General features: G+C 36.0%; 1 protein-coding gene and 1 pseudogene across 1 annotated transcript; both read left to right on the forward strand.

Annotated features, from left to right (window-relative positions):
* Positions 1–264: 264 nt before the first annotated feature.
* LOC119536688 (olfactory receptor 5L2-like) lies at positions 265–1,215 on the forward strand. The gene has a single exon (XM_037839504.1). It carries the CDS (start codon positions 265–267, stop codon positions 1,213–1,215), a length of 951 nt encoding a protein of 316 aa, XP_037695432.1.
* An 11,503-nt stretch (positions 1,216–12,718) lies between these two features.
* LOC119536690 lies at positions 12,719–13,664 on the forward strand (annotated as a pseudogene).
* The last annotated feature ends 9,054 nt before the right edge of the window (positions 13,665–22,718 follow it).

A 22,718-nucleotide genomic window follows, 5' to 3' on the forward strand; every position in this document is an offset into this window, starting at 1 on the left:
CTGTAGTTGTTAATGTTTCTTCATAATGTTGTGTGATCTGTGAAGTAAACTGTGAGCCTTGTACATCTGTATTCTACTATTTCTGAATTCCTCCTAAATTTCACAACAGCAATGTCCTATTTATTTGTTGTCAAAATCAACTCTCCTAATTATTCTCATGTCTGTTTGTAGGAGAGAGCAAAAACTGAATTTTGGATCCTATAATGGGCAATGCCTTTTAGTTTTAATTTTTTCCTTTTTTTCAAGTCCAAATAAAGTGGGGACATGGAGGAGGGAAACTGCAGCACTGTGTCAGAGTTCATCCTCCTGGGATTATCAGACCTCCCTGAGCTGAGCGTCTTCCTCTCCCTGGTGTTCCTTCTCCTCTATGGAGTCACAGTGATGGGCAACCTGGGCATGATCACAGTGATCCGGGTCAGCTCTCAGCTCCACACCCTCATGTACTTTTCCCTTACCCACTTGTCCTTTGTGGATTTCTGCTACTCCACCATCATTGTGCCTAAGATGCTGACCAATAACATAAGCAAAGACAAAGCCATTTCCTTCCTGGGTTGCATGGTTCAGTTCTATTTGTTTGGCATGTGTGTGATCACTGAGGTCATCCTGCTGGCTGTGATGGCCTATGACCACTCTGTGGCCATCTGCTGCCCTCTGCTCCACATGGTTATCATGTCCCAGAAGCTCTGCTTGGGACTCGTTTCTGTCTGCTATCTCTGTGCAACAGTGTGTTCTCTAATTCACATATGTATAGCTCTTGAGATCTCATCCTACAGATCAAATGTGGTTAACTACTCCTTCCATGATTTGCCCCCTTTGTTATCTCTTGCCTGCTCTGATGTGTCTATGAATGAACTGGTGGTGTACACTGTGACCAGTTTCAATGAGATCATCACCATCATGATCATCCTCACCTCCTATTTGTTTATCCTCGTCACCATCCTGAGGATGTGCTATGCAGAGAGAAGGCACAAAGCCTTTTCCACCTGTGCCTCCCACCCCACAGCCATCATTGTCTTCGATGGAACAATCCTTTTCCTTTATTGCAGGCCCATTTCTGACTACAGTCTGGAAAATGATAAAGTGGTCACAGTGTTCTATTTTGTAGTGATTCCCATGCTGAACCCCCTGATCTATAGCCTCAGGAATAAGGACATGAAAGCAGCACTCAGGAAAATTTGGGTTCCAAGATATCTTCTTAGAAAATGTTTCTTTTAACAGGACCCAAGTTTCCAAAGTGGAGGGTGGTGGAGGGGTGAGTAAGTGGGTTGCAGTGTTAGAATGGAGAGAGCAGTCAGTTGCAAGGTCATTATGAATGAGTCCTTTTGTTTTGCATATTTTGTGCATTTTCAAGTTCCAAATGTAGGACTGAGAATATTTCGAAGTGTTAATCCCATATTTTGCTTTTCTTCAATCTGTTTTGTTTTAACTGGATATGGGCAATAGCACTGCTAACACACAGGCATTTAGTTTGCTGTAAAACCTTCATAAATCTAATGAATAACTCAGGAGAATTAGACTTGGTTTCTGTATCTGGTATGGAAACTATGATTCTTTTGAAAATTACATTCTTATTTTCCACAAGCTATATATTTGCAACTGTTTGTATAATCATTATTATCAGTAGTAGCATTTCTAATTTTTCTCAATTTATATTTTCCTTCTTGTCTTCATAGTTACTCTAATATCTAACTATAGTGGATCAAATTATTCCTGTGGCTTGTAAGTGGACTTCTTAGTCTCTGCTCATGTTCTTTGCATGTCTTTGTTCTCTGAGCTGGCCTGTCTATCCCCTTTCTCAACAAGCCTAAACCCCACCGCTCCACTCAGTCACAATTAAGATGCACTGATTGAGGCTTTAACTGTACTTCCGTTGTGTTTCATGTGAGTTTCTACATTACATTTCATTTTTTATAAGAAGATTCTCTCCATCTACCAATAATGAGTCCATGAGTTTGAGTTCATGAAAACATGGGTTCATGTTTTGATCATAATTTTTCATTTGGTGAGTAATTTGAACTCTCCTATCCTTGGTTTCCTGACTAAAATATTGGATAATACTGCCTACTTCACAGCATTATATTGAAATTAAATTTTGACAACATATTAGACATATGACAGCTCACTGTCTTTAAGGCCTAAGGTTATTTACCTTTTTCTCTTTGACTATCGTTGGCATATTTCCATTTCCCTTCCTTTTTCTTTTTTTTTAAAATGGATGAATGAATAAACACTGGTGAATAAATGGTATCCATAGCACTCTTAATATAAGAACTTAGAGCACTATGTTGACTTTCAGGAATTGGGAATTGACTTAAAATAGTCCCACATTGTCATGAGTATTATATCATTTAGGGTCCACTCAGTAAAACAAATCCCCAGAGGGATTTAATACATGTAATTTTAGGTGTTGGAAGGCTGAAATACACAATGTATTAATTTAATGATTATTAGACTCAGAAAACAGTTATTATACTTGATATTTGGAGACAGTTGGGAAAAGGAATTGTTACCAGAATCTCAGAGCTTGGAGGAAGCTCTGCACTCAGCTGCTAAGTCTTGAGGAAGGGGTGTTGCCCTCAGGGGTCTGAGCCTCTGTGTACAGATCAGGCCTCAGCATGCTCAGACCTATAGTGGCATGTAACAGTAGGGTCTTATCCAGACCAAAGTCTGCTGCTTCAACCTATGAAGAGAGTGGTGAAATGATAAGACACTGTTAGCCAGTGCAAAGAATCTATTTCTGCTGGATTCACACAAACAGTAATTGAGAAAACAAGAAGGAAGTCCTTTCTCCTCTCCTCTCTACATCTTCCCAATCCTCCCATTCTCCTTCCTTCCCCCTCCACCTCCAGTTCCTCCACTTAGCAGAAACTAACAGGAAGACAGCTAGCAAGAATGTCTGGGGAATGCATTGGATAGAGTTGCAGAAGGAACATCACAGCCCAAAGATTGGAAAGGAAGACTTGGAAATGAGACAAGAGACAATAAACACAACTTCTAAGGGACTTGTGATCTAAAACACATGGAAGAGATTTTTTTTTCCTCTTGTCATCTGCCCTAGAGGGAATAAATCTCTCTAGAACTGAACACTTATGTAAGCATCAAGACCCTTCAGATTTTATTTCATTATATTAATCAAAGGTACGATTGATACTTTGCAGCATTTGAAAACCAGATGAGATGGTGTGGCGGTGGGGGGTGATGTTATTGGTGGTCACCCATTAAGGTATGTGAATTTCCATGGTTCCATATCAGATAGCAAGTCTAACATTTTTCCCATAATTTCTATAAAATAATAGCCTTTTGTTTATCTTGGTTATTTTTAGCCAGAGTAACAAAGATGAAGCTTTACTGGGAAACTTTTTTCAAAAGATATTTTAATCATCAATAGAATGTTCTTTTGGCATTTGGTGATCTTGTAGAATGTAAATGGATGATTCAGAATTTAGGAAGGGGGTAAGTTAGAGGAATACATGGCTGAACCATAAAGATGTACCTGCCACTTTTAACTTTACTTTTGCATTTTGCATCTGCAATCAAATCAAGTGTAATGTGCAGAGTGCATGACTCACACACAAAAGTAAAGACACATTTACACTGTAAAAATTTATTTGGGATAAAACAGGGCTTCAGAAAACATTCTAATGCTGATTTTATCCAAGACAATTGATCACTTATGTGTCAATCTGGAAATTAAAAACAGAAAACAAAATAAGAGAGAAATGTGATAAATGGTAGCATTTCATTTTCAAAAATATTTTAAAATATTTTCTGTGAGATTTCTGTTCACACACTTTCCTATATTTCCACTTGGTATTAATGTTTCCATAATATTTGCAAGATATTTTATATAGTAAGAACATAACTAATAAGGAATATATTTGAAAATTATGACAATTTTGTATTTGTCATTTCATGTTCTATATTAGTTAAGCTTCTTATGGTATAGTTTATTTTTTGTGTATTTATATTAATATTTTGAAGTTTAAGGAATAAAAGCAGTAAACATAAGTCTCACCATATTCTCCATTTTATCTTGAATTTGTATGCTTTTCTAAGAAAACAAATCTTCTTGTCTTAAACCGATTGGTTTTTATGTGATTTTGTATGTTAGCTGAATGAATGATTGCTTACAAAGTAATTTTCTAACTCCTCTTCCGAAGCTGTATAGTAATTTTCACAACCCTATTTATTGATACTTATTTCCTTTTCTGTGGGTTTGTGATATATCCCTTAAAATGTATAATATCTTTATTCAACTATAAAGTATGTTCTTGGTATTATACCTTTCCACTAGAACCTTGAACATAAAACACTACCCCTACCTTATTTTCTAAAATAAAGATACAAGATATTATAGTGCCATTTAACAGTCAAAGTACAAAATTTTCTATATGGTAACCATGGAATATATTGGTATAATGAAAAACAATAAGGAATACCATCTCTCTTCTACTAGCAATTGTGTTATTGTTACCTGGACAGAACTGAAATGTGCCTCTGGCTTGGTACAATAATCATCAGTGGAAGGAGGACATTTACAAACTAGAAAAAAGATTAAACCTCAACCCGAATGGGAACACATTGGAGATTTCCTTGCATTTTTTTTTTTTCATAAGAGTTCCTTTTATTTGTTATTCACTTCCCAGGATCAATTAAATCAATCATATGAGCACTTGTTCATTTCAGACTAAAACTCACTTTTGAAAACAAAATCAATAACCATCAAAAAAGTGATGCTCAGAATTCAAAATCTGATGTAAATGTTTCACTGCAAAACCTGTTTAAGGACTAAGCAAACAGACTACAGGGTTAAAATAATCCATGTTCTGAAATTTTGTTCAAATCCATCCAGTTGTTCAATTCTTGGAAATACTTTAATGCCATTTGTATTAAAATCAAAACTATGTTTACCAATGTAGAAATAAGTAGTAGTTCACTACGTTATAGACTTAGATACAAACACACTTATAACTACTCAAGTCAATACAGGCATACCTCATCTTGTGCTTTGCAAATATCATGTTTTTCACAAATTGAAGGTTTGTGATAACCTTGCCTTGAGCAAGTCAATCTGTTCTTTTTTCCAACAGTATTTTCTCAATTAATGTCTCTGTGTCACATTTTAATTAAGGCGTGTGCCTTTTTTAGACAAAATGCTATTGCACACTTATTAGACTACAATGTAGTGTAAGCATAACTTTGTATACTCTCGGAAGCCAAAAATTCTGTGTGATTCTCTTAATTGTGATGGCATTATGGCAGTGGACTGGAACTGAACCCACAGTATCTCTGAGATATGCCTTTAATAACAATCAATTTTTTCTTATTTGTTTACTTTGATACTTTGGTTCAATAAGAGGTATTTAGCTGAGGAATATACAAAAGACAGAACAACAACAAAACTATGACAAATTTTGCCTCTCTCACTAGCTGTGATTTAGACAAATCCACCTAAACATTGAGGTCACAATGTCAACAATAGCATTTACTCTGAAAGACACAAAATCAGAAAGAATAAATCTCAATTCATTCTCAAATTATTCCTCAGCACATCCATGAATATCCTAATTAGACAGGTAGGGACAGTGTGTCCAAGTGTGAGGGTAAAATAGATCCTATCTCAGAAATGTCATTATGGATCAAAACACATCTTAAAAGCAATGAAATATGGTAGGGATTCAGAACTGTCAGGGCAAAAAAGAACTATTGAGTCAAGATTTTATTATACATTTTAAATTGAACATTTATAGCCCACTCAAGGCACGAATGCATTTTAATTCATTATTACTTGCATTTTACAACAAAGACAGAGGGTTAGTGTAGGAAGGAAGACAGATCAGAAGACTAGAAGGTAGCATATGACTGGAGACCCAGGTCTGGGTGCAGTAATTAATACAAGGAATTGAACAATGCAAATGTTCTTGCTCACAGAATGAAGAGCACCGTTGTTATCTCAAATGTTTCAGATGATGAAAATAAGTCTGAGAGTTCTGATTCAATAATAATAACATACACTCTTGCATAGACACAGAAATAGGTGAAGAGAATATATAGGTGAAAGATAAATAGTGATCACCAAGAACCCACACTCTAGTTGGATATAAAGCCACAGAAATGAATACACAGATAAGTACAACACGCTGTGGTGAGAGAAAGAAATAAAGAATGGATGATGAACAGAAATCATAACTATCAAATAAGATGAACTTGGTCTGGAGGAGTTAAAAAAAAGTTTCCTGCAATGGTTCACATCTCAGTAGATTTTCATGGATGAAATAAAGCAGGTTGATGAGACATTGCACAAATGTGCAGCTATGTAGAATTGGGCATTGAATTATGTACCCCACAAAACACATGTGCAAGTCTTAATCTGCATTTTTGTAGGTGTGTATGCATTTTGAAATAGTATCTTTGAATATGTTCAGGTATGTCAGGATGTGGACTCATTTATGAATAGCATTTTCAAAGATTTTATTTGGGTGTGACCAAACATTGTAAAGGTGAGCCTTAATCCCTATGACTGGAAGCAATAGAAATGGGAGAAATTCAGACAAAAGAAGTCAGAATAAACCAGAAGAAGCCAGAAAGTGTTATCTGCATGTGATGGAGAATTGTCATCACTAGAACTCCAGGAGAAGGCATGGCCTATTGATGTCTTACTCTTGGACTTATACCCTTCAATATCATGCATTTCAGTTTTCTAGCTGCTAAAGCATAGCATACAGTGGCTTGGCTTAAACAACAGGATCTATTGGCTCAAAGTGTAGGCTAGGAGAAGTTCAAAATCAATGCACCAGTAAAGTGATGCTTTCTCCTGAAAAACTGTGGACTTCTGGGGCTGACTGCTAGCCAATATGGGGCCCTAGCTTTTCTGACAAATATAATGCTCATAACAGTATTTTCTCCTTTCTCTTCCAGTTTCTATTAACCTCCAGCTCCTGACTCTTCCGCATGGCTTTCTCTCTTTGCATCTGAATTTCTTTCTGTCTGTATAGGACTTTAGTAATATGTGTTAAAGCCCAACATGAATCAGTTGGTCCACACCTTTATTGAAGTATCATATTGGAGAGATCTTATTTGCAATTTTCAGACCAAGGACGTGGCCAAACTGAGGAACACAATTCAATTCACCACACTAACAGAAAATGAATCCCTGTTGTTTAAGCCAACTAGGGTATTATTTTTCATATCAGCCCTAACAAGATAAAATCATATATATATATATGTATCTTGATATTTATGAACCAAAAATTTTTACAGAAAAGTTGAGAGAAAGAAGGTTAATAAAGAAGGACTTGAATGTCTTTTTTAAGAACTTGGACATATACCTATGTGAAAGGGTGTCACTCATATTTACAAGCTGGGGAATGATTTGCTTATGATAGCTTTCACTTATTTATTTTAATTTAGTTTATGTTTATTTAATTTAATTGTTTTTGGAATAAGTAACACCTTCACAGGAGTATTCACTCTCCTTTTCTCCCAGTTATATAAAACATTCCCAGCATATCCTTCTAGAGGTATTAATGCATATTCAGACAAATATATAAAGGTAAGTTGGTTTATTTTATAAAGTTATTTATTAACAGTGTGATGGGCAGATATAAGAGGAAAAGTCTGTAGGCAGGAAGACCAATAGGAGGGTATAGAATAGTATAAGTATGAAATAATTAAAATATGTTTGAAGTATATATCAATGGCAAGAAGAAGGCAGAATCAAGAACTTGGTGGAAACATGGGATGAGAAGGGAATGTGGAATTCTAGATGACTTAGGGAAAACTATATGACACATTGGAAGCAAAGATTGGATAATGTTGTGAATAGGAGACAATGTCTAAATTTATCAGGGATTTGAGGTGTTGGCAATGACATTATAAACCTTAATAATGCAAGTTCTAGACCAGATGTAGCTTCTGCTAGGGACACTGAGAAATCACATTGTCAGCATTTGTCATTCTACCTTCAGTGTAGAGAAGAGATGTGTTGCACTTAATACCCTTGGCAGAAGATAACTGAGTAGCAGAGGAACCTGATTAATGTGTGTTTTGTGTCAACAAGGGTGTGGTTATGCCTTGAAGAGGCCAAGATCATGGAAGATGCTTAGGAAATACTGTTGAGTAAATTAAAAATATAATTCCTGTTATGATTCCTGAACACACAAACATTTTTGGAGACTTTGGGAAGATGATGGAGCACAGGGAGAATGTTTTAAACCTTTAGCTATGTTTCATCTAAAATGTTTCTAAAACTGCTGTTGTTTGCCTTCAGGGATTACAAGAATCTGGTATTATAGCAGAAAATAGTAGTTAATATGAATTACCTGCTTTGAGATCTTGGAGAGTAAGGCAACAGATTTTCTGTAGGGTCCTGGTGCCACAAGAGTGGAAGTTGATATAAGAGTTTCAGCGTCTAGCCAAACATGCTCTTGAGAACTAGGAGATCGGCTGCCTTTTATGTACAGATTATGAGAAAGTATGGATATTCTTTCACATGTAATATATCTACAAGATGCCTTTAATACAAGCAGTTCTTCAAGGGAAAAATTATTTTGGGGAAATTTCCAGCTACTGCAGACATGGTATATCTGGATACTTGGGGAACAGGAAGTAGACTCTTTATACCAAGCTTTTATAGAGGACTTGGCTTAGCTTAGCACCTCAAAGGCAGTGTCCTGAACAATTGTTTCCTGGGAGTGGGAGAAATAGAACAGACTTGACCTGAGAGATTTCAGTGATATATTTCCCTGCTTTGGTGAAATTTTGAAAGAATTTCACAAGGGAGAATAGGAAGGAATTAAAAAAAAAATCATATGAAATGAATGAAAAGAGTCTTCTGGAGAAAATAAATAAATAGTAACTGTTCTAAGTAAGATTTTTAAATATTGAAAAAAATGTTAACTCAAAAAGAAAAATAAATGGGAAAAATTATAATGAAGAGTATGTCAGAAACCATATTAGATGTATTCAAAGATAATACTTTTTTGTTAAACCATATACTGGACATAATTTGGGAAAAAGGAAACCACGATATTAAATCTGTATATTAATTGTAAGCTGAATTCAGACAATAGAGGCATTAAAATAGACCAGAATCAAGGAAATCAGGGAGTCTTTCCAACTAGGGGTGATTATGAGCACCCCCTACTCAAGGGGTTATTTGATATTTTCTGGAGACTTTTTTTTTCATCACCATGACTGAATGGGGTGCAGCTACTGGCCTCTAGTGAGTACAGGCCAGGGATGTTGCTAAACTTGGTACAATGCAAGGACAGCTCCCCACAACAGACTGTTTTCCATTCCAATAGTGCTGAGGTTGAGAAACTCAGAATTAGGGCACTAAAAGAATTTTATAATAGTGAGGCTTGTTGGGAGAAAATAGCCTTCTGATTTGTCCTTAAATTCTTGGATATCTGCACAGATAGTAAAATTGAGAGGCCTCATCTTTGCATGGGACCTCAGGCCTTTAGTATTGGAACATGTGGAACATATTTGTTGGGTTGCAGAACCAGAAATGACCTTATCAAAAGTGATAGTCTAGTAGGAGATCTTCATTCTGGGGAATTTGACTAAGGGGATTCTTGGTATATGAAATTCACAGCATTAAAACCAGGAAGGTCCCTGGCTTTTGAGTTGGTGACTCTTGAAATTCTGAATTCTGGGCACAAGGTTGCTGGGTTTAGCAAATAAAAATATAATTTACACCCAGTTTACTTTGAACTTCAGACAAATAATGAAATCATTTTGCGATATGAGTATGCCCCAGGTAGTATTTGGGATATACCTACAAAAAAATCATTATCTTTTCTACAGATGAGTAAATGGAAACACAAGGAAGTGATGGCTTTGCCAATTGCATTAAGATATTAGATATCAACCTACCACTGTAACTCAGACCCCCCAACTCCCAGACATGTACCCTTCTCTCTATGCATCTCATTATAGAGTGAAATAGCAAAATTTTCATTTTTCAAAGAGCACATTTTCCAGTGCTTCATTTTGCTAGTTCATTTGACTAGTTATAAGAAAACCTTTAGAATATGTAAAAAGGGAAATTAATCTAATGAAAAGTAAAATCAAAATTCAATTGTGTGTCCTATATTTTATCTGACAGCCTTATCCGGGAACCAATTTGAGAAATCTCACCATTCTTTCGGTATTAAAAACTCCTTTATTGTAACTTTTTTTAGTGTGGTGACAATTTAAGATATCATACAGCTTCTTATCAAGTTATACATGTACAGAATGCCTATTCTACATACCTTAAAGGGAGAGAAGATAGAGCAGTCTAGAAAAGCTATGTAACATTGTCAAAGTTTAATACTTTTATCATACTTAATCCTGTATGGCAACATTTATTTAAATTCCATTCCCCTATGTTTCATGTTGACACAGCTCTTTAGAACCTCTCTGCAACACTAAACACTTTTCATTGGATTTATTTCCTTAGTTATATTTTCTAAAGATTTCCTTATAACTAGTCAAATGAATTAGCAAAATGAAGCATTGGAAAATGTGCTGTTTGAAAAATGAAAATGTTACTATCTCACTCCATAATGAGACTGGCATAGAGAGATAGGTACATGTCTGGGAGTTGGGAGGTCTGAGTTGTAGTGGTAAGTTGATTATCTAATATCTTAGTGTCATTGGGAAAGTCACCACTTCCTTGGGCTTCCATTTACTCACCTGTAGAATAAAGCAGTTTGATAGATATTCCATTTTGAAAAACATTAATCAGTTACGACTTTGATGTCTGACTTCCTTGACCAAAAAGAGGAATGCTGACAAAATGCTAAGCTTCTGTTTAAAATCTTGATTTAATGACATTAAAATGGATATATTTTATTTATATCACAATATATATGCATATCTTTATTATGTTGAAATTTGTTGTAATTACAGAAGTTACATTAGATGCTTTCACTTTTAATTAGTTTGTATAGGACAGATATAAACAGTTCTTTCATCTTCTTTCTAGAACTCATGAAGTTCAGTGATATTGGAATGTCTTACATGATGATTTGGTTATGTTACCATCCAAGTTGCTTGATTTAATAATTACTACACTTTCACATCTTTAGAATTAGATTTCAGAATTAAGTTTTAGAATTATTGAGAAAGTAAAGTTAACTATCAATTTTACTTTTGAAATTTTAGATATTCCTGTACAGGTACTTGATGCCTATCAGGATTATGAGAGAGGTCTATTTCTAAGTTCTGAATTTTTTAAAAAATCCTGATGATACGCCATAGAGATTAACTGTTTGCATCTTGTACCCTCTACAGAGTTAGTTTTATATTTAATTTTTTTATTTTTTTATTCCACAGAAAATAATAATTATTTTGGGAATTTAAGGTGCCCAGTTCCCAGGAGCTTAATTATGACTCTCTTCTGTACACATCTTGGTATCTTCAGGACCAGAGGGGAAATGTCTGTCCATCAGGGTGGTTGCTAGAACTAGACTCAAATTACTTGAAAATAGAAATGAATATATTCTCTGAGCAAAAATTATTCTAAAAAGTATGTCTCATTAAGCCCTTCAAATTGGAGAACTTTTAATAGAGCCCATATTCTGTTGCATTTATGGCATAAAATACTTCTATTGGCATTAAAAGATGATGGACAGGAACTTGGGACAATTTCATCTTAAAACCAAAAATTGCATAACCTCTATTAGTGTGAGAAAGAATTCAGACCAAACAAAATGGTAAATCTTTTCATTATTCTTTCCCTCTTCCTGCCCCTTTTTCCCTTCTTTCAAACCAATTTTCTTCATGGAATCAAGTAAAAATAACCATGAAGATGCTTCCTAAATATCACCTTAATTCTGAAGATTGAATTAATGTGCCCATGAGCTGGTCATGGGGACTCAGGGGCATGTGAACTATCTCTCCTCGTAAAAGGAAATATATTCTTTTGAACTTTCTATTGCATTTACCATTACTGTGTTTCCTGTAATTGACCTAGAATATTTGGAAGAGAATATTCCAAGTTTATTTTCCTCTTTTAGCTCTGGGGCAGGCAAATAACTCACATATTTTTGATTAGGAAGTAGAGAAAACATGACTTCAGGATCACTCTTTTTTCCCATTTCTTTAAGCTTAGTCCAGGATATGGTGAAAATACCAGGTTGTGTGATTTCTAGTCTTCACACAGTTCTCATTGCACACACATTTGAAGTCAGGTATGTACTTCTGCAGTCTAGGATTTCACACTTCCCAACTATAAGATTGCAGAGACCCTCAGCTAGGTAAAGTCATGTTACAGATAGAATGGATTAACAAAAAGTGTATATTATATATAGTATCATAATAGGAGTAGCCCTGATTCTTCAGAGCTTATTAAGTTTATCAGGGAACAAGTGTTAATTTCCATGTATCAGTAAAGCATGTCATCAAATCTATTTTGAAGCCCAGCAAACCACCTAATATAATAGAAAAACACAATTCTATTATGGTGATAAGTGTAGAGAAACTCATAAGGCTTTTTTTTTTTTTTTTGCTGCTAAAATTATTTTTGATCAGTGGGCTCCACTGAGGTATTTCATGTTTGAAATAATTTTTAAAAAATGTGTTTTTCTTATGACTCATAAAAACAGTGTTTTATATCAATGCATCACTTACCTGAAGTTAATATGAAATCTTCTTTTCTCCATTAGTCTTTTCCTAGGAAATAGGGAAAAAAATTATGTGTTTTCCTGAATCTGAAATATAGTGGCAAATGGAGAAGGGAAACTGCAGCACTGTGTCAGAGTTCATCTTCCTGGGATTATCAGACCTCCCTGAGCTGAACATCTTCCTCTCCCTGGTGTTCCTTCTCATCTATGGAGTCACAGTGATGGGCAACCTGGGCATGATCACAGTGATCTGGGTCAGCTCTTAGCTTCATACCCCATGTACTTTTCACTTAGTTACTTGTCCTTTGTAGATTTCTGCTACTCCCCCATTATTGTGCCTAAGATGCTGGCCGATATCTTAAGCAAAGACAAAGCTATTTCCTTCCTGAGCTGCATGGTACAATTCTATTTATTTTGTGCTTTTTTAATCACTGAGGTCACTCTGTTGGCCATGATGGCATATGACTGCTTTGTGGCCATCTGGTACCCACTGCTCTACATGGTTATCATGTCACAGAAGCTCTGCGTGGGACTAGTATGTGCCTGCTATCTCTGTGGAGCAGTATGTTCTCTGATTCACATATTTAGCTCTTGAGTTCCCATCCTATAGAGCAAATGTGGTCAACCACTTCTTCCACAATTTATCCCCTCTCTTATCTCTTGCGTTCTCTGATATGCCAATGAATGAACTCGTGGTGTACATTGTGACCACTTTCAATGAGATCATCACCATCATGTTAATCTTCACCTCCTATTTGTTTATTATCATCAAAATCCTGAGCATGTGCTCTAGAGAGGGAAGGCACAAAGCCTTTTCCACCTGTGCCTCCCACCTCACGGTCATCGTCATCTTCCATGGAATAATCCTTTTCATTTATTGCAGGCCCAGTTTGACTACAGTCTGGAAACTGATAAAGTGGGCACGGTGCTGTATACTGTAGTGATTCCCTTGCATGACCCCTGATCTATAGCCTGAGGAACACAGATGTGAAGGCAGCCCTCAGGAAAATGGTGGGATTCAAATTACTCTTTCAGGGGCTGATTCCTTAGCTGTATTCAGGGTTCCAAATGGGAGATTTGGGAAGGAGTTTTTGTTTGGGTGGATGGGGATGAAATGGCAGAGGGATGGATTTTAGGAGCTAGGTTCTATGCATCTTCCTTTATTATCCCCATGCCTTGATTATTATACAGTATTGGACAGAGCATAATTCAAATGCACCTGCCAGCTTTACTGCTCTTCTCCAACCCCTAAGTGTTTTGAGTGGGTATCCAAGATGGTTTCTAAGTCTCAAGTTTTGGGGTCTAGGCAACACCAATTCTAACAAAGTGCAACTAGTGTGACCTGCCTTTACAACAATGACCCTTCTTATTGAATTGATTTCATTTTTCTTCCAGGAAGTAAATATACACTTATTTCATATTATTTGCATTTTCTTGAAAACTATGGGCTCAGAGTCCCATGGATTTATGTGTATATGTGGATATTATTTTTTAGGCATATTTTGGTTATCTTCTTTTTTACTACCTTTTCTGCTACAAGGTTTATAATTATCAAGTTTAGAAGTTCTCTTATCTAAACGGAGATATACTCTATCATAAAACTAAAATGATGATTAAATAAATACTGCTTGTTAAATTATTAGTGCTATATATATTATATTGCAATTGATTAAAGAATTATCTGATATTGTAACCATTGCTTTTACCTTTAAGTTTTGCTCTGTATTGTGCTTTCATTCTTCATTACCTGAATAAATCATGTATTTGAGTATCCAGAATCTACAGTGTCCTTGTCATTAGGGCTTCAAGAACTACAACATCTCTTTAGTGTGGATAACAATCTGTATCTTTCCCCTTCTGAGATATCCGTGAAATTAGTATAAATATTCATTATTATGCTGTTAGCAAACAGGCAGCCTGTGTTAGATTGTGCTTCACAGAAAGCTTTCAAATTCCAGGTTTCTCTTCCAACCTGATGTCACTTCAGAGGTAATGCTTCCACTTTCCTGAAAATAATAAACTCACACTAATTGCTCTTCCAAAAGGGAACATATCTGATTCTTCTTGAGTTTCCACAATCATTTTTTTTTTATTTTATATATATGTAATTCATTCACAATCACCCTATTACTGACAAACTATGGGACAATATGTATCCCCAACTTCCTTGCTAATAGAATCTGTTTTCCTAGGGGTCGCCCACACCTCTCCCATTCTCAATAGAGCTCTGTCTCTGCACGGACTCTGGGTTTGGACAAGTATCAACTGCTATAACCAAGAGTCATAGTTATTGGTTCCTGAAGGATACTCAACTAAGCTAGTGAGCCAACTGTGGGATTTTGCTGGAAGTACTGGAAAAGGAGAGCTACTTTCTGCTAAGTTCAATCCTCTGGGTAGGTTAAAGCAAAACCATTTGTAGCTCTGTTTGTCAAGAAGAGGAGAGTCTGCCTGAGAATTAAATCATCAAAGAGGAAACAATACTAAGAGTTGATAAAAGATAAGTTCTTGAAGTTAATTTTTTTTGTATAGTTGGATTCTCTGTTAACTGAACTATGTTCAGATTTTTAAGTTATATCAACAATAAATTGCCATTTTTTAAGCCAGTTAAATGGAGTTTGGCACTAAAAGACAACTAAAACACCTAGTGATATATATCTTCCCAATCATAGAATAAAGTTCATGACCCTTGAAGTGGAATTCAAGGCCATCTTATTTTAAAACAAATATATCTTTGCAGCCATATTGTATTTAATAGGCAACATATTCTCTCTAAATTTCATTTTCACATCTCCAAGCATGACTCACAGTTTCTTTTCTTCATGTAGTTACTTAGGGTTTTTTTCTCCCTTCTTTCATTCACTATTCTGTACCTGACAAAATCATTCATGCTCTGCTAACATTATCCAACTCTTCTACTTTGTACTTAGGATAGTGCCTGGTCCAATATGTACAATATATATATATATATATATATATATATATATATATATATATATATATATATATATATATATATATATTGGCTGAATGAAGACTTTCAGACCTGTTCTGGCCTTGGATTAACAGAAATCAGTTTGGCCACAGTCAAAAATATACCATAGCACATATCAGAGACATTAGCTTCCTTCACAATTGGTTGTCTTTAGACATGGTGGGTGCCAGGATCTTGTTATCTCTCCCTGGTTAGCTAGATAAATTTTTGGTTTTCTCTCCTATTATCTTATAATATTAGATAACAAATATTAGAACCCAATTTTTTATTTAATAGTCTACTATTTTGAAAGCCAAGATAAATTTCTTTGGGGCACTCTCAAGATGTAGAAAAACACATTCCATCATTTCATTTTGCATTTAATCAACTCCTGAGTAAAGCTTTTAGTTGCTCACTCATCTTTACTCTTGGGATTTGGATATCAGAGTTTACTGCCCAGAGATCTGTTGTGTGATCATGAAATAATCTAAACAGTCTCAAAGCAAATGGTAAAAAGGATTTGCATTTTCCTAAGGAACCACATCTTTCCAATAGGAGACAAAAATTTCTTCTATGAACACAGAAGGCATATCCCAAACAGATTCTGATAAATGTTGCAATGAACTTTTTTTTTTGTCTCTCTGTGTCAAACTTAATTTTCCCAGTAGAAAATGAATTTAGGCTAGCCCTGTAAGTATTCTGACAATCATAGAATATTTGAGCTGTGTTGGGTTTTAAAGGCTCATCTCTTTGTATTCACTTATTTTACACAAAGGAAGCTGATTTTCTGAAAGGAAACATGCTTGGAATAAGACAGGTCATAAATCCTCAAGATATTTGTAACAAAAACAAGGAAAACAATCAAGCACATTTAGTATATTTTATTCATAGGGCCAATGTCAGCATTAAGGGACTGATTAGGAATCCAAACGAAAACACAATCCTCTTCAGCTGTTATTTCCTATTTCAAGTTAAGCTGATTTATATAGCAATTGATGCTGACCCAGATTTATAGCATATTATTTATTGTACCCTATGGCAGTGCACTGATATCAACAGTTGACACACAAGTAATGGAATTGGAAATGAGGTGGGGGCTGGCCATAAGGAAACAGTGAAAAAAATGTTTTAAAAAGCAAAGATAGGACTCAATATAGAGAACATGTGGAATGTACCACCTTGCTGAAAGCTTTCAGAAATTTCTCTAGCAAGCTGACATTTGCATAGAAGAAGACTAATTGGCTCCTCTTTTGTTTCTTCTTAATCATTGTTCCTTTCATTGCTCTATTTGGCTTCTCATATTTCATTTCTGTATCCTGCAAATTTCTTTCAGTCTCAAAGTTTAGAACTTCCTTGAAAGATCATTACAAGTAATACTTTATATAAATTGTTTAGTTGATTTTTTCATAATTGTTTTTGATTTGTTCATCAATTGTTTCATTGATTCAATTGTTTTTGTTTTGTTCATTGATTCAATTGTGTTCAATTTGTTCAATTGTTTCATTGATTCAATTCTGTGATAAGAAATAAGGATTTTTAATAGAAAGCCACCTTCAATAAAATGATGGGTGGCCCAGACCCCAAGCTTATTTGAATATTGGTCCTAAAGATTATCCTTCCTTTTTAATGCCTATTTTTCAAGGGTAGACCGTCACAATTAGCAAAATAGGATGGCACAACAAAGAAGTACTTCCTTCCATTGTTTACATTCTGGATACTGGATGTAATTTTATTTCTCTCTCACCTTCACATTGCTATACTCCTTGGTCTTTTTACAGGATTTATTAACATGTTTGGAGATAGGAACAGACTGGGCTGCCATTCTAGGGAGGAAATGATATGCATTTTAGAAAGCAAAAATCTAGAGTTAACTTTGAGCTCGATGTTTCTTTTTCCACTTATACCTTTTTATCAGAAAACAAAGAGTATATTTCTTGATATTAAAGTATTAAATACTAATGTCTAGTGACTCAAATATAGCCCAACTGTTGATTAATAATGGCTATTATTTATTGTTTGTCGTGTGACAGGCATTCTTCAAAATACTTTTTTGTGTATTAGCTCATTTAATCCTTCTCACAACACTCACACTATAATAATATACAATTTACATATTACAAAATTGAGCAATAGAGTTATTAATAATTCACCCAAAGTCACACAGATAGTAAGTAGCAGAAACTTGTATTTAAACCCAGGCATTCTGCCTCCAGGGTCTATGCTTTGAATCACCACAACATTAGTCTCCGTTATTGTGTTAAAAGAAGTAACCTGCCTATTCCTGCCCACATAATCTACAAGAAAAATTAACTTAGTTTGTAACTAGTATCTGTATACCAAATGCAGCACATTAAGCTGTCAGGAAATAATGATACCTATTTAATCTTCTTTTTAGGTACTGCTATCTCTGTCTCAGTTCCCTGTTCTGGGAAGACAATGTTTATTGGAGATACCTGTGAGCCCAATGATATAGAATTTCTAGTTTCCTACCCTGGCTCTTTTATAACAGATCCACGTGGCCCAAGGAAATCACCAGGTCACACTTACCTGGAGCTCACTTAATTTAGCTACCCAGAAACTGAACAAAGGTAGCAAAATAAACACTGATTCATATTCCAGAATTCATAATCATTGCTGTATCTATTTTTCTTTCCCTGTACCCAGAACATCACTCTTCAGATATACTATTTATTTACTTTATATTTATAGACAATTTTAATAAGCACATTTAGATTTATTAGCAGTTTGCAACAAATTGGGGAAAGGGCATGGTGGTTAAGATTTTAGAAATGTTAGATATGTTTCTGGGATTTTGTTTTGGTTCGGTAAAGCTGATGAAATGCAATATAACAGAAGTTGATTGGCTATTACAATCAGGATTTATTAGCTTATAATTTTATGGTTCTTAGACCATGAAAATGTCCTACCTGAAGGCATCACCAGGACAATACCCAGACCCTGAAGGCCAGCTATCTATGAGCTTGGGCTCCTCTGTCACATGGGGAGGTACATGGTGGCATCTGCTAGTTCTTCTCTCCCAGGTTTCATTGCTTTCAGCTGCTGGCTGCTCCATCTCTCAGCTTCTCTGGGTGCTTCTCTGAATTTCATCTCTTAGCTTCTGTATGCATTTATCCTCTTATAAAGAACTCCAGCAACAGGATCAAAACCCACCCTGAATAATATGAATCACATCTCAATTGAAAGGTCCCACCCATAATAGGTCTGCACCCACAGGAATGAATTAGAAGAACATGAACTTTTCTGGAGTACATAACAGCTTCTAACTACCACACTCTACCCTCTGGATCCCAAAAAGACATGTTCTTTCCACATGCAAATATTAAACTTAAAGCCCCTAAAGACCTAGAAACTAAGTTCCCACACTCCAAAAGGAAAAACACCACAGGGATTTTCTGCTAAAATAATACTGTAGGTTTTTTTTTCTTTTTTTTTTGAGAAAGAGCAGCATGCATGTGGAACAGCAAAAAATGGGGGTTCTTCCCAAAAGGCTGGACTGTTAAGCAGCTTATATGGCTGTTTAAGGGAAGGTAGGAGTGAAGGACTGTATGAGTTAACCAGAGCGGAGGATCCTTGGGCAGGCAACAGTCAGTTACTTAGCAAGCTGCAGGAACAGGAAGTTTGTTCAAGGTTGGAGCCATCTGGACATTTTATAGCTAGCCTTGACTACATTTTTACTTCTTCACAGAGGGAGAGGCTTCCATTACCATTGCAAAGGATCATTTGTGTTCCAACTTAGCTCAGTTGGCCTCCTTTTCTTCTTCATAGTTCCCTGGAAAAAATGGAAGTTCAAGCAAATCAAGGTGGTTAGTGTAGTTAGGGTTAATTCTATTTTCATAGCAATTCATTCCATCACATCACACAAGGCTTTAATCACTTCAGTAACAGTATTAAGTACAAAATCTTATCAAAATCAGTTACAGGTGTGTTCTGTCTTGAGGAAAAATTCCCCTCTGACTGTGAACCTGTGAAACTTAAAACAAAGGAGGGACAGTCATGAAGTGAATATTTTCATTTCCATAGGGAGAAATTGGAAAGAAAACAGAGGTCACTGCACCCAAACAGGTCTGCAAAGCTGCAGGGCATACTTCATCAGCTTTCCACTAGCATCTGTCTATGGAAGGATGTTTTCTCTTCCAGGCTTCATAAAGCAGCAGTCCCACACTTTACAAGAGCTTGTGCACTGGCCCTGCTGTCTCCAAACACTTGGGTAATGGCTCCAAGATCTCCAGGCATTGGAGAGGTGGCCAATTCTCTTGGCTCCACCCTCTTCAAGCACTGGTGAGGCAACCAAACTCTAGACCCCACCCTCCTCAAGCATCAGGGTGGCATCTGGACACTGTGTCATATGCAGGGCACTGGCTCAACTGCCTCAGAAAAGTGGGATTGTGGCCAGACTCTCCTCAATCCCTGGGGAATATGCTCTACCCTCTCTGAAGCCTAGGGCAGCTGCACTTTCCCTGAACAATGGGGTGGAAAGCCCACCCTCTGCAAACTCTGGGGCAAATTCAACTCTTCCATGTACATGTGTAGGTCTGCTCCCCTGGCCCAAGGAATCTTCACTCCAGACCTCAGATTCCATGGTTCTACCTTTGAAGGCATTTTTTTGTACCTCATTCTACCCCTTTTCTGTCCATTTTGGTCCTGGCTATCAGTGATTCTGTTCATACAGACCTGTCAAAAACTGTCAGTTTTACATCAAGCTCACAGGTGTTGCCACCATTAAATAATAGGACTTTCAGAAATCCCTTCTGTATAACTACACTTCCAATCCTGACACACACTGAAATGGCTGACTGGTTCCAATGCCCAGTTAAGTCTTCACATGGTGCTCTATTCTCTGGGTACTTACTCTCTAGAAAATCAGAATTTTCCAAGCCATTAGTTTTGTGTTTCTTTGTACCTAAGAATTCAGTTCTCAGCTTATCTCTTTCCTCTCACATTTTACTATAGGCTACAAGGAGAAGCCAGGCTGTATTTTTCCATGTTCAATTAAAAATCTCTTCAGCTAAATATTCAAGCTCAAGTTTTTCAAATTCTGCTTTCCATCTGATATCAGGACTCAATTTTGCAAAACTCTCCGCCACTTTAAAACAAGGGTCACCTTTCCTCCTGTTTGCAGTGACACATTCATCGTTTCTGTCTAAGGCCTCATTAGAGGTACCTTCAGCATCCATATTTCTACCAACAGTCTCTTCAAAGCAAGCTAGGCTTTTTCTATCAAACTCCTAACAATTCTCCCAGAAACTTCCCTTTATCTATTTATAAAGAATTTCAGCATTTTTGGTTTTTGCCAATCACAGCAGCTCCCCACTTCTCAGTACCAAAATCTGGTTTGGATTGGTAAATCTGACAAAATGCAATATACCAGAAATAGGTTGGTTTTGCAATCAGAATTTGTTAGCTTACAAATTTACAGTTCTGATGCAATGAAAATGTCCCAACTTAAGGCATCATCAGGTCAATACCTGGACTTTGAAGGCCAGCTATTGGCAAGCTTGGGTCCTCTGTCACATGAGAAGGCACAAGGCATCTGCTGGTCCTACTCTCCTGGGTTTCATTGCTTTCAGCTGCTGATTACTCCATCCCTCAGCTTCTCTGGGTGCTTCACCAAATTTCATCTCATAGCTTTTTTATGTGTTTTATCCTTTTATAATGGACTCCAGCAAGAGGACCAAGACCCTCCTTAAATGATGTGAGTCGCATCTCAATTGAAGTAACCGAATCAAAAGTTCCCACTTACAACAGGTCTGCACCCACAGGAATAGATTAAATGAATATGGCCTTTTCTGGAGAAAGTAACAGCTTCAAACCACAGGTGGTATAGAGACAGAAATGGAATTAAATATAAATATATGTCAAATTTGAAATTATTTGAATTATGAACTTGTAGAAGTAAGAGAATCATTGAAGGGTTAAGTAAAGGTAACTAAAAAATCTGTGTTTTACAGATCTTACTTAGACAGTGGTACATGGATAAATTTTGATCTCTGTTTGGAGGTTGGGTGAGGAGAGATTGGAAGGAATGATGCCAATTAAGAGTTTCAAGTATGTGAAAAGAAGACTGGTATTAAATAATGGAAAGATAGTGACATTAAAGACAAAGTGTGGATATTTGCCATATTTACAAGATGGAGTTAATAGCCCATGGTAAGTTTGTAGTTAGGAGAGATTTATTATTTGTACCAGCTTAATGAATTGTAGAGACATATATCAAGATAGGGATTCAGAATAGGATAAATTGTAGGAAGTGAAATCTTCCTACATGTCTAAATCATATTTTAGACACAGTGAAATTTACAACTACCTATTTGACATCCAAATGGGTACAGTCACTTAGATATGTATTAATATTTGAGATATGTTTGAGATGGGCATATGATTTTGGAATGGAAATATGAAAGTTATCATTTTATATATGGCAGTTAAAAAAAGATGGAATTAACTAGAGATGTTGTACCAGGTGAGGATAAAAGTAAGTCAGTAATGAAGTGCTAAGAAAGTACAACAGTCTCTGGAAGAGACTATGTACAGACATATTGAACTGCAGGAAGGAAATCAAAAGAGGTGTTTGGAAGCCAAGAGAAGTGGTAAATTAAGACAAAAGGAGATATCAAAACTATCATACGGTATGGAGAAATGAAATGCATTACTTATGAAATAATTCTCTTTACATTTGCAGCTATGACATATTTTGAGAAGTTAAATAAAAAGTGCTTTAATTGACTTATTGGCTCAAAAACCATCTTTCAGTAGGTTGAAGTGACAAAATGGAAAGCTGTGTTGCTGCCTCTGAGGAAACATTGCAAAAAAGTGAAGAAAAATAAAAGCAAATACATGCAAGGCAACATTTTCACAGATGGAAATGATGTAAATATTATGTGCTGGAAATTTATGAGAATTATATATCATAAGTACTGGAATTAAAGCAAACAGCTGGCATTCAATGCAAAGTTGGAGGAATCATTCTCAGGGAGGAGGGACATATTTTCTCCAAAGAAAGTGGGGGGGACTCACAGAAGGATTAACATACTATAGTATTCTTTGATTGGAAAGTCGAGGATGTGTGTATTTGCTAGCCTAGACTTTTACATGTGAAATAGAAATAACTCTGT

The sequence above is a fragment of the Choloepus didactylus genome, chromosome 6, assembly GCF_015220235.1.
Source record: "Choloepus didactylus isolate mChoDid1 chromosome 6, mChoDid1.pri, whole genome shotgun sequence".
Lineage (NCBI taxonomy): Eukaryota > Metazoa > Chordata > Mammalia > Pilosa > Megalonychidae > Choloepus > Choloepus didactylus.